Source organism: Scleropages formosus, chromosome 1, assembly GCF_900964775.1.
Source record: "Scleropages formosus chromosome 1, fSclFor1.1, whole genome shotgun sequence".
Classification (NCBI taxonomy): Eukaryota; Metazoa; Chordata; class Actinopteri; order Osteoglossiformes; family Osteoglossidae; genus Scleropages; species Scleropages formosus.
The window spans coordinates 44,357,657-44,371,443 of NC_041806.1; the positions used below are offsets into that span (position 1 = coordinate 44,357,657).

The 13,787-nt window shown below is 44.3% G+C and overlaps 1 protein-coding gene across 1 annotated transcript; it reads left to right on the forward strand.

The window, feature by feature from the left end:
• The first annotated feature begins 3,460 nt into the window (after positions 1-3,460).
• Positions 3,461-11,707, forward strand: tmem200a (transmembrane protein 200A). Its single transcript, XM_018742385.2, has 2 exons — positions 3,461-3,599; positions 9,694-11,707. The coding sequence occupies exon 2, from the start codon at positions 9,714-9,716 to the stop codon at positions 11,196-11,198; it is 1,485 nt and encodes a 494-aa protein (XP_018597901.1). The 5' UTR covers positions 3,461-3,599; positions 9,694-9,713; the 3' UTR covers positions 11,199-11,707.
• Positions 11,708-13,787: the final 2,080 nt, after the last annotated feature.

The following is a 13,787-nucleotide window of genomic DNA, read 5'->3' on the forward strand; positions in this document are numbered from 1 at the left end:
AAAAACTTATTTTTCCAGTTCCAGTTCCAGGTGAAGGTAACCACTACCATGGTCTTTACCATGCAACCACTATAATTTGGATAAGAATGTCACAAATGCCAATTTATATCTGCAGTACATGACTATGCATATTTTAAGTGGATATTAAAATCATAATGTGTATGATGTGATATAAAATTTATAATGTGTCAGCCTTCTTTAAAAATACACCTTAATAATAATTGTGATACATAATCAAAATCACTGGCATACTGGCCAGGGTGTGCCCTCCCCCCTAATCTTTCATCTATTGCTGGGATAGACGCCAGATCACCTCAACCCTGATCAAGACAAGCAATTATTGAAAATGGATGGATGGATGGATGGATGGATGGATGGATGATCAAAATCAATTCATGAATTATTATTAACATAAATGAAAATACCAATTTTGAAAAGTCACTGGGAACAGACGAAGACCATGCTGCAGATGCAGAATTTTTTAAATATAAAAAAACTTCAGAGTCACTAAAATCCATTTGCTAATTTGCACTTCACTCGCCAATGTACATGAGCTTGGCGATCAGTGCAAAAAATTAAATCACAATGGATGCCCCTTCAAACACTGTATCCTGCTCTCAGTGTCATTAAACAGCTCCATGAAAGTGTGGAAGAGACACCAATTAAGAAAACCAAAAATTGCATTCCTGGATTTACAATGTGCACTGATATGACTTTTAAATGAGAAGCTGAGAAGTTTGAAAGTGATCTTGCACTCCCTCTAATTAATTCTAATTCCAGTTCATTTTTACATACACAGGTTCAAAAGAAGCAGAAAGGCCTGTTTTTAAATATTAAAATATGCACATATTCTGAAAGGGGGAGTGGTGCATTTGAATTTAAGATGTGAACACCGCGCTGACTACGTCATACTGAGATTTCAAGGGTTATGCTAACACCCAGAAAGGCAAGGAAGAATATTTGAGATGTCTTATTTTCCATATAAGTTTATATCAGTAGTAGAGATAATAATGATACATGCCATTATTTCATAAATTCTGCCTTTGTTTTACCACCCCCCCTGTGACTGCATGCATGAAGAGGTAATGCTATACTATAAAAAGCAACATTCCCCAGAAGATAATAAGAGCTCCACAAATGGATCTCTGACAATTGACTGGGAACTCCAGAGCACATAAAAATGAATGCAAGACAGATTGGTTCTTGTCAACCATAAATGTAGCACATCTCCATTAAGAAAATTAAACTGAATTACAATTTATTACCGCTGCTTTCTTCCACATGCATTTTTCAGGGGATATTGATCAGCTTGCAGCTTTGTGAACCTCCTGCATGGCGAACCACATGGGAATGCTCATCAAGGCCAAAAGAAGATGGTCATAAAACAGGAATTCTATATATAAAGTCTTATGAAGACATGATTGGATACATTTCAGGCAGAATTAGAGTCCATCACAAGATATCAGTCGTACACCATGCGTGTGTGTGCAACGTTTGTCACACCGACAGCAGACTGCGTGGGATACAAGGTACACTATGTCAGAACTGGGCAATGTATTTTTCTGTTGCATATTTCAAGCATGGACAATTAAGTGGAAAATGGACCTAATAATGAAGATTGAGAAGACATCGACATCGATATACACCACAGTTACACTTTGCATGATCACACAGCTCGGTCGAACCAAAGGAGGGCAAAACAGCTTGGAAATCCGACACCGACCTCCCCAAACTATCCGCGAAACACGGTCTACCTGAAAAGTGAAACATTGGAGGTGCCAGCAGGACAACAAAAGCCGATCGATTTCATTCGAATCGAGCCTGTGAAAATATCCCGTGGAAAAAGCGAAACAAACACCTCCAGGAGCCCTCTGTGAAAACAGGAAAAATCTTTTTAGCCAAATATGCATTTCATAAACACAGGAAATGACAGAGAGGAAAAACATCTGTAACGTTTTAGATATGGGGCCGTAGGACTTTTAACTCTTTAGTAGGATTTCCCACAATCAGAAGAGCTTTTACTCAGAGAGAAGAGCACACATTTGCAATACAGCCACATGAGTTCAAGTTTAAATCTTTTAAAAACAGCTGGTTGTTGTTAAGGGGGATGTGGTGGCGCAGTGGGTTTGGCCTGTTCCTGCTTTCCGGTGGGTCTGGGGTTCGAGTCCCACTTGGGGTGCCTTGTGGTGGACTGGCGTCCCGTCCTGGGTGTGTCCCCTCCCCCTCCAGCCTTATGCCCTCTGTTGCATGGTTAGGCAACCCCCCATGGGACAAGCGGTTCAGACAATGTGTGTGTGGATATGATTGTTGTCACTGAAAATTTCATTCTCACATTTAATTACCAAAAAGGAAAGGATATCACTGCTTCGGGTTATTATATTCATGCTTACAGTCCTTCATGATGTATTGATAAAAATACCAGGTCAGTGTCAAGTACCATATAAATTTATAATGTATCAGGCTGTATCAAACCATCAGAAAGAGATAAGGAGCTGAAAAAGGAAAAAAGGACATCTCAGAGAACAGCATAATAATATAATATACAATTTATTATTAATATGATTATTGTTCTATGCAGTGGGCTCTGCGCCTCGTGACTCGCTCACTTCGTGGTGTTATTATTGTCTTGTCTTATTATTCCGTTCACATGTTCACACGAGGAGAACATGAGGTTATACTGCGCTCATAGTAAAGCGTGGGTTATTGACGGCTTTCCGACCTAAGCCCCGCCCCCTCCTCCCGCCCCGCCCCTCCCCCACACACATAACGCTGGCTGCAGGGGGGGCCGCATCGCTCAGATCTCCCAGTTCCCCGGGAGCGCGCGAGGAAAGTACCTCTGGATGAGTACCCTTTCTCTCCCTTTTAAGGAATCAGAACCGGGCTCCCCCCCCCCACCACCACCACCACGTGAAAATAAACTTTCTACACTTACTGATTTTCTTTTTTTTTTTTTCCCCCCAAGTCCTGGTGCAAAACTAAAACCTGCAGGAGGATTATTATTTCCATCGATTTTTTTGTTCGCTCTTTGAGGTGTGATGCGTAACTCGAGGTTGAAATAGGATCGTTTCCTGGGGAATGAGGAGTTTGTCTACATTCTGGGATTTTTTTTTTTTTCTTCTCCCGCTGAGCTCCGAGGAAAGAGGCGCTCCGATCGGTGACCTCCGCTGATACGTGACTTGGGGAGAACTTCGCAGCAGCACCACCTCCATCTGAAGGACGGGCCCGGCTGGGGCGGATGAGGGCGGCCGAGACACACCTACCCCGCCGGGGGGTCGCAGGGCTCGCGGGAGCCCCACCCAGGGGGATCATCTATTCACAGCCGGGTCTCTGAGATCATGGAGCGGAGCGGCGGAAGGAGCCCGGAGACATGGGGATCGGAGCTTCTCCACCGCTGGGGCAACTTCTAGATCTGGAAGCACGCGGCGGGGACACAGGGAGCCCAGGGAGGAGCTCAGAGTCAGAAAAGTGGCCGAGCGATGGACGCGTGGGACACCGCGGCTGCGGAATATATGGACGACAGCACCTGGCTGGTGCGCATGGAGCATCTCGCGCCCGTGGACTAGTGGGACACTGAGGAGCGTTTCTCGTGCACGGGTCAGGTGAGCTGTCGCCCGCGCCGCGCGACGCCAACAGCAATCCGGCGAGGAGGAGTTGTTTGTCCTCCGTCCGTCGCACACTGTCCGAACAAGTCGTGTTGTGACGTCTTGCCTGGTTCATGGCAACGGGGGGGTCCAGCAGGTGGAACAAGTCAGAAACACCTTCCCTTCCCTCCCCTCCCCTCCCTTCCCCCCTCATGCCGCTCCAGGGTACTATTTTATCATCCAGCAGGTCCTTCTTCTCCAGTGGTGGGGTTGGTCCGTTGGATGTCTTCAGTGATGAGGCAGATCTTCCTGGGGCTCTTTTCTTTCTTTGTCTGCTGTCACACACGGGAGACGCTGAACCTCGACCCCCCGCAGCCGCTGCCATCACCGCGCTTATTGTGACTTTTATCGCTGATTGTTTGAACTACTGGGTGAAACTCAGCGCGCGCGCGCGCGTGTGTTTGTCGTGAACTTGCTCTTCGTGTGTAAACAGGGAGGACCGTGAACTCGGAGCTGACAAAATCGCGTAAAGACAAAAGTAACGGGCACACCAGGGATACGGTATCGGCGCTAATAATAATATACAAATCATTATAGCAGCATAAATATAGTAGTGATGATAAATAATTATTAGAAGACAGCAATCATTGTTACTATTCTTCAGAAAACTAAGGAGAAAGTGCAAAAAACGGCAATAAACATTAATAATGCAGTGTGTGTACAGTCTGGTGTGCAACAGTCAGTGATGCGCGTCCCTTTCTCTCTCTTTCACACCTTCCGTCACTGAGATGCTGGGGGGGGTTATGTGGGATCCCTGGTTCAGCTGGTGCCTTCACGTGTGTTGTCCATCAGAAATTTATGCAGATCGTTCAAAAAAAAAAAAAAAAAAAAAAAAAAAAAAAAAAGAAAGCGTCGCCCGCGTGAGGCTGAGAGCGCGCTGGTTACACGTGCGTAAAACGCGCCCCGCGCCTTTCTCCTCGCGCTTTGTTTGCGTCTTTGTTCCTTCGCACCGGTAAAATCGTCACTTTTTTTGACGCAGAACAGCGGCTCCGAGTCGCCCTTTCCCCTCCCGGCACAGCAGTGACTTGTCAGTGTTCCCAAGTGGTCGCAGCCACGGCCACATTTACGCACGTTGTTGGCATATTTAGAGCACAACGTTGGCGAAGGTCCTTCGCTGAAGGCAGCGCGCGCGTCGCACGCCCCCGCGGCGCGCACTCGAGCCAAGGGCCGCGCTTTTTCATTCAAGAGGCCGTTTTTTCTGCACGTTTACCAATAATAATAATAAGAAGAAGAATAATAATAATCCATTTAAACTGAATGAAAATCTGTACTTTTCTCTAGAATTAATTAGAAATAGCCGAGACGCTCCAGTCCTATAGACATTTCAAATGAGCGTTACTGAATCGATGTAGATTACACGCAGGACCGTTTTATCTGTAAAAATTTACCAGTAATAAATTAATTTCATTATGAAAGCTTGATGTTTTCTTACTTAAGCATGAGCATCGTATGATGATGTCAAACACAGTGTTGAAAGAGGTCATTTGGTGAAAAGGCCACATGTCTTCACTCCCTTCAGAATTTTGCTTCTTCATTCTTGGGGGTCTCAGGGGACATGACGTGTGAGGGGTCCTCAATGTCCCACCATGTCTGCATCAGTCCCGAAGCTTTGATCAGGGAAGCGTCCTGCGCTGAGTCTATTTCGTATGTGTGTCTGCTGTTCGTACAAGGAAATAATGTGTGGAAAGATTTTTTTTCCCTCCAAATTCTTTCCATGGACGCTCTTGCTGTGTGTGTGGAAATACTGATTCTCGCTGTGGGCTTTAAGGCGGAAACTATTGAACCAATTGAGAATCTTTACATTCTCTTCATCTGCTCATCTTTGAGATCTTTCATCACATTAAGCCATTTAACATGGAACAAAACTTCACTTTCAGTAGTTGGTTGTTCCTAAAAAAGCCTTTGTAATAATATTCTACCAGCAGTATAATTTCCTCCTGACACCCAGGCACTCATTTTTGTTCCCTCCAGAGAACATGTGTTTTTCCCAAGCTGCACATGCTGTAATGCTGAGTATTACTATTACTGCACCATGTGCAGGATATTCTGTTTTTAAATTATAACACATGTTCAGGTGTGGGGTTTTGTCAAGTTCCTATAAGTCTTAGAAATATATGCAAAAACATTTTTGTCTAGGTTTCAGGAGGCTATGACCAGTATATGTTACAGAATAACCTCAAAACCAAACCAGCTCCAATCACCAGCAATGATTAGAGGTGATAATATTCTTAAAAATCATTCATGGCACGACTGTGATGAATTAATGAACAGTGAGTTTCGAGACATGCGAGTATCTGGGTCCTGGGTCTGGAGTGGAGCTGGTTCTGCTATACATCAGTTTACAGGATGAGAAAGTTATCACGGGAAAAAGTCACAGCACACTTCAACCCACATCATACGCAGAGGAGAATCCCGACACGTCAGTTATGCTATCAGCAGAAAATAATGTACTTGTGTAACTCAAAAAGGCAAACCCATGTAAAAAGCAGATGCTGTCGCATTCAAGCTCAACTCTTTCTGAGGAACAAGGTCAGAGATTGAGGTCTCTTGCTCGACCGTCTTCATTAACGTGTGAATGGCGCATGTCTTTGTGGGTCACTCTGATATTCTCATTCGCAAACATAATACAGGCTGTAAAATGAACAGACAGATACAAAGTGGCCAGTGTCGCTCGTGTAATTCTGCTGAACCGATTTCATTATTTATGTCCGTGCAGCTTTTTTAATAACTCATCAGCTGTATTGTATTTTTAACATCGCGCTGATAATTTCAACGGCATGTGCTGTTGTACCAGTGTTCCTCTACCCGGACCCTTTCACTCATATCCAAAACAGATTTTTTTTCCGTTAAAAATGCTTGTTAATCCTTTGAAATGTATGGGGAAATCCTTTTCTGTTTCCCCTGTGTACATTCATCTTGGAACAGCAAATTGTGTGTCAGCTTGGACATCACACATGACAGCTGCAGACATTACTAATTAATTGATTTTACCATCAGTTTTTCGAAACTGATGGCACTACAGTAACAAACGTGGCAGCAAGTTGTCTTCGGTATGTTCCTTTCTGCCTTTCACGCATGAGAGATTTTGTCCGTGAACCCCGGTGCCATTACTCGAGAGGGTATGGCTTGGTTACATGGTATAGAGGGAGATTAATCGCATTGCTGCCTGTTTTAACGTGAATGATCTTTTTTCACTTAGGGAAATAATAATACACCCATCATTGCTTTTGTCAACTTTAAAAGCAGGCAGCAAGTGATATGGACTTTAAAAGCGTTACTTCATGAGGACACTGGTTGAAATCCCGTCTCCTGCTGTGGTCCCTTCGAGTGAGGTTCTTACCCTGCTTTAAAACAGAAAGAATACAGTTGTGATGGAGAGCAGCAAAATGAATAAAACAACTTAACTGTACAATAACTCATCAAGGTTTGCTTAAAAATCTCATTAATCAAGAGAATGCTGCCTATATTTTCAAGCGTAAAGGAATGTAGAAATACGTTAGTTTTGAGGTGACTTTTAATTGTATGCACACATTGAGTCTTTTTAATGTTAAATAAGGATAGAAAATCTTCAGTCAAAAACAGAGGCCATAGGGCATACAGTGGAATCACTTCCGTATCTGGACATTATGTAAGAAGGCCGTAATGCCGTGACGTTATTTGAAACACAAAAGAAATGCAACAGCTGCTGGCAATATTCAGTGATGTGTCTCATTTGTACATGAGCTGGAGTTATCCAGTCAAGCGGAGGCAAAAGTAATTATTCTCATCTTGAGATGATGTAATGCCTATCAGTACTATCACTGTATAGCGTGTAAAAACTGTTATCACTTTGAAATGCAGGTGAATTCCATTCTTGCCAAGTTCTACAATTTCTGATAGAGTTCATTAGCTAGATTAGTCACGAGTCTTTTTTTACTATTAATGCCTCATTAACTCGGATTTCTTTTTAATCTAAATTAATAGGGCATAATAGCCCAGAGTTTCGTTATCCATTAGTACAAATAACTGTGACTCTACACATTTTGAATCACCCGAACATTTGCACATTACAAGTTGTCCCTCGGCACACTAATTTTAGCACCTTCACTGTGTCTTTGCGTGTTGCCAGGACATCCAGTGCCATCAGTAATTTGACAAAGAGGTCAACCAGAAAATATCGAAATCAGCCCAGGAATCCGCAGAAAATGCGGTGATTCTAGGACCTTTACATCTTTGAAAGGAAATTCACTAATCATACATCCGTAAATTATTTCTAACATTGTATTTGCTATAACTGCTTATTTTTAAATGCATTCTTAATTTTTGTTTTTCTCATTTGTAACCCTGATTAGGTTACATCACACATAACATGAGAAATCTGGAATACTCTCTTCCTCCTGTAGCTCATAGCAACAAGCAGAGGTGAAAAATAATTAAGAATTAAAATTAAGAATCTCCCTTTTTCTCCTGACAGTTTCCTTCTTATTTGCCCCTCTATGCTCATCCTCCTCCTGAATGTGGTATTTAATGAACTTTAGAGAAGGTCAGCATCTAAGGGGCTGAACAGGTGCTGTTTGACAAACCGAGGGGTGAAAAACTCAGGTGTTACAGAGGAATCCATAATTATCGATAGATTTCCACACCAAGTGTCAAATGTGCGGGGGGTGCAGTGGCGCGGTGGGTTTGACCGGGTCCTGCTCTCCGGTGGGTCTGGGGTTCGCATCCCGCTTGGGGTGCCTTGCGATGGACTGGCGTCCCGTCCTGGGTGTGTCCCCTCCAGCCTTAAGCCCCGTGGTACCGGGTTAGGCTCTGGCTCCCTGCGACCCTGTATGGGACAAGCGGTATCAGATGGTGTGTGTGTCAAATATGAGAATGTGTTGATATCTTACACCAAGTTGGAGTCACCTAGTCTTAAAGTAATTCTACTCTCGCTTCCCGAAATGATGTAACCTACAGCTTTGGTCTCATCTGAGCACAGAATGTCTTGTTCATATGTCAACAGTAAAACCTTCAAACCAAATACGCTTAAGAAAGAATGATTTGAGTTAAGGACAGAGACATATTGACCTTTATGAAAGTGCACAGCCCTTCTGAGGACTAGTGGTGCAACTCCAAGCTCATCAGTGGGAGTGACAGTAATGCAGATATTCTCATTGTACTGCATCGGCAATGCCTTCTGCAGTTTTTATCATTTCAGAATAATTTAGAGTTGTTTAGATTTAATTGCACATGGGAACACTGGTCTGATGTGCAGTGGCCTGGAAGCTCAGGTTGCTTAGGGGGCTGCAGTTTTACAGCAGATTCTGATTTACAGTCACAGTACATCACCACAAAGTGAGGGGGGAACTGGGATCACTTCTTGTATTATGCTGGTTTATCAACTCTTGATAACTGCCAAATTTCGCTTGGTAGGTTTTGAAAAATGTCACCGTTGTAAATAATGAACCGTAAATTTTTGTTTGAGCATGTTAATGAGCGCACGTTGGGTGCCGCGTGGCTTTATCACGTTGGTTGCGAGTGGTTGACGTGGCCGTCGAACATCCATCGTAACCACGGATTTGGTCCTGCCCACTTATTTCAAAGCGGTTAACAGAAAGTGACATTATCCGCTTGAACCCAAGGGAATGACAAGTGGGTATAAACAGGAGACTTCTGCAAATCTGCGCTTCGTGTGATGTTGCTGAATCTTCTGTCATCCGTTTCCAGTTACAGTGCATTCCTTGCTGCAGTTCCTTTTGGGATGTTTGTGTCCAGTGCACTTCATCAGCCCCTTCCAACGTGAAATGTGAAATGTTGAATTATCAGACTTTCCCTAGCCTGAGGTCTTGATGCCTATCAAGTTAATAATGGCTCATAGAACATAACTGCAATAATTTAAAGAGCAAAGCAATTCAAATGTTGTTTTGAAGATAATAGTGAGTCGAGGTCCGACTGACTGGGAATGGGTTGTTTTTTGATCCGAACCCCTTCAGGGTAACGGAAGTCGTGTTTCCTCCAGTTTAACTAACAGTAGGCCTGTTCATCAGCTGGGGCCCATGTTCTTACTTTCTCCACCCGTTGTGTTCCTCTACAGGGCAATCTGCTGCAGCAGTGATGATCGCGACCGGCGGAGTCATCACCGGCCTGGCTGCGCTCAAGAGGCAGGACTCGGCCAGGTCCCAGCACCATCTCGCCACGGCCCCAGCGGATGCGACGCAGCAGAGGAAGCGGGCCAAGAGGAAGCCTCGTGCCGATGTGGTCGTGGTGAGGGGGAAGATCCGGCTCTACTCCCCCTCTGGGTTCTTTCTCATCCTCGGTGTGCTGATCCTGATGGTTGGCATAGCCATGGCTGTGCTGGGCTACTGGCCACACAAGGATCACCTCTTGGTGCCAGGCTCAAAGCTCTCCACTAACAACACCCAGGTGACCCGCGACCAGGGGGGAACGGTCATCCAGTTCCTCGAGCAGCACCTGCATTCGGAGAAAATGAAGATGTTAGGACCCTTCACTATGGGCATTGGGATCTTCATCTTCATCTGCGCCAACGCCATCCTTCATGAGAACCGAGACCGGGAGACCAAAGTGATCCACATGCGGGATATGTACTCCACTGTGATCGACATCCACAGCATGAGGATGAAGGAGAACAGGTGCATGAACGGGGCCTATGCCGGTCCCTACGGCGAGCGTGAGGTGAGGACGTACGAGAACCAGTGTGCCTCGAAGCTTGCTGCCAATACACTGCTGACCTTTTCGGGCACCGGGAGCGATGTGAGGGTGTCGTGTAGGACCAGCTCCGCCGAGGAGGAGGAGAGCTTGCTGAGCGAGGTCAAGGGTCCCTCCGTCCTCCTGCAGCCTGGCTACCGGGAGCGATCGGGATCCGTGTTCGGCTTGCAGCCGGATGGCGGACGTCACAAGGATGACCGGCATGGCGTCCTGAAGAAATGCCAGACGAAGTCTATTGTGTCATCCTCCATCAGCGCCTTCACCCTCCCTGTGATCAAGCTCAACAACTGCGTGATCGACGAGCCAGACATCGACAGCATCACAGAGGACTCCGAGCTCAGGAGGGAGTGGCCGGGGCCGCCATCGATGGAGTCCCTGGCCGTCCCCTTCCCAGACACTGCCAAAGCGTTCAAGCCTCCTGGCATGGAGCTCACCAGGAGCAACTCCACTGAACCCCCCTCCATTGCGTCGTCACAGACTTCTCTGTCCCCAGGGTCGGTCACTGGACGATACCTGTCTCCTGGGGCTGCCAGGAAGGATTTCTCCTCCAACAACTCCCTCCACATGCTCTCGGCCCACTCCAAGTCCCTAGACCTGGAGAGGAGCCACACGACCCTCACGGTCCAGCCAGAGCAGAGGAAGCATCCCAGCTGGCCCAGGCTGGACCGCAGCAACAGCAAAGGGTACATGAAGTTGGAGAACAAAGAGGACCCAATGGACAGGCTTCTGGTTCCGCAGGTCACCGGCAAACGGGATTACACCAAGAAAGAAAAGCTGCTCATGATCTCCAGATCTCACAACAACCTCAGTTTCGAACACGACGAGTTCATGAGTACCACGCTTAAGAGAGGGACCTCGGAAACTCGCTTCTGAACAGTTGCCTTCCAGGGTTACGCGCAATGCTGTGCAGCCGCGTTCGCGACGAGAATGTGGAATTTCCTGCGTATGAATCATAGCTTTCGAAGGTCTGAATTTACAGCCAATTTTAATCAGCAGAAATATTTTGAATAATACGTCGCGAGTGCTTTAGGATGATTCCTCAGGTTGGCAGTTAGTAAAGTCGATTTTTAAGGCGAGATAAATCAGGGCAGGACCGTAAGGTGTGTAACAGATAAAGCAATTATAAATGGAGGTTGAAAATTTGATTATTCACACTTTCAGGAGGAACACGAACATGAAATTGTGATAAATTCAGCAAGAGAACACAATCTAATTACCTTGTGGTTTGTTTTAATTGTTGTGTTCATCTGTGCAGTGCGAAATCAAAGTAGTTTGTTTCAAATAGGTCTGTATATTGTACCAGGGGTGGCTGAATATTTTGCTATGGAGCTTTCAATAATTTATTGTTCCTAACACAGCTATTTTTTGAAAAAAAAAAAAAGAAAAAGGGAAAGAATTGATGTATAATTTGCGTTCCTCTTAATAAAATACATCTGTAAGTCTTTTCAGCTGATCTCATTTGTGCTGTTCAGGTTTTTAAAAAGGGTTTCAAATGAGCAAAAACTGAGAAATATGTACATATTTGATTCACTTAGATTAAGGTGACCTCCGTGACCCTTTTGGCTAAAACCGTGGACATGACTCCATGAAGCTATCTGTTGCCAATCGGGGTTGCAGTGAAACAGATTTAGTGAATTCAAAATCATTAACACACACATTTAGGAGTTATATTTGCATCACTGCCTTTAGAAACTAAAAAGAAATCCTTCCTTTGGCTCAAAAGTGAAGATCCTCTCTGTGTTTACCACCAAGCGCTTTGGGAGTATCGCATAAAGCTCTATCAGATCCGGGAGGCTTTTCCTAATACGGATCCTTCTGGAAGGATCTGACAGAGCAGCGCTGTCTTTAGAAACAAACACATTTCCATTAAAGTTGCATTGCCATTGCAGACCTCACACTCAAAGCATGACATACATGCCATATGTAAATGAACACAAACACCATATGAATACGTATATTATTACATTAATATATTAATAATTACATTTATATAAGAAACAATGTATTAATATCATGGACCTAATAAGGAGTAGGGCCACCCTTTGCCTTCAGACCTTCACTCCTTCTTTGAATCCTGTCATACAAGTCTTGAACTGTGAGTCATGGGATATGACGACATTGTTGAAGAAGACAAGTCTGTAGTTCTTTGACAGAAGAAGGAGGTGGAAATCTGCTTTGCGCTCTGTACTCTAGAATTTTCCATGAAAGTTTAGTGATGTTCAGACCTGGTGGTTAGGGGGCTGTGGAAGGCATTCACCTTGTCGTGTTGCTCGTGGGGGCATTAACATCCTGAAATATGGGAACGTCGTGAAGCAACTGTGTTTGCACTATAGGGTGCATGATCCTAAACAGCTTCACATTTCTTGGCTGTTACAAATGATCAATGGTCATGCAAACCATGATCAGACCTAACAACTCCTATGAGAAGGCTCCCTATAACAGCACAGATGCTGAACCATGCTCGATATCTGGGAACAGATGTTGTTGATTCAGTTCTGTGGTCATTTTTGAGGCTTTTCTTTTGGGGCTTTTAGCAACAATCTGTGAAGTGTCCGTGTATCCTTCTCAGTGAACTTCCACTTTTGACCCCGGTTCTTTGCCGACGCAGTTTGTCCAAGTCTGGCATATGTTGTCATCATTTCTGACACTGTCCTCCTTGAGACATTAATTAATTTAGTAGTTTTTGTGACTGCAGTTTGGGCACGGGCTATTCGGCCTCTGGAACTGTTACCTGACTCATGTTGCTTTGAAAACTCATGCATGAAAGAACTAATTGCCAGACATCTTTTATAGCTGATACATACTGCTAATTGACAGTAAAGCTAAAAAAACTCATGGTTGCAGCCACCTTTGTAATTGTTTTTTCGTTACTATACATACAATACGTAAATACATAGTAAATGAAAACATATATATATATATATATATATATGTATTCATTATGTATTTATTAGTTTTTTAAAATATATTTATATTATATATATATATTTTGTAGTTATTATTATTTTATATATTTATTATTATTGTTCATTATATATTTATTATATTTACTGTATGTATGGTTATATATATATATAAATACATACATACATACACACACACATATATATCCCTCTCACCCCCACATGGGGTGGTGTGTGTGTATCTTCCTTAAGTTCAGGTCCTCTACCAGAGGCCTTGGTGTTTCAGGGTTCTGTGCAGCATCTTAGTTGTTCTTAAGACAGCACTCTTCTGGACAGAGACTTCATTACATATATGCAGGTATGTATTATGGAACGAACACACACACACACACACACACACACACACACACACACACACACACACACACACACACACACACTGTCTGAAACTGCTTATCCCACAGAAGGTCACGGGGAGCCAGAGCCTAACCCAGCAACCAGGGCGCAAGGCTGGAGGGGGAGGGGACACGCCCAGGATGGGACGCCAGTCCATCGCAAA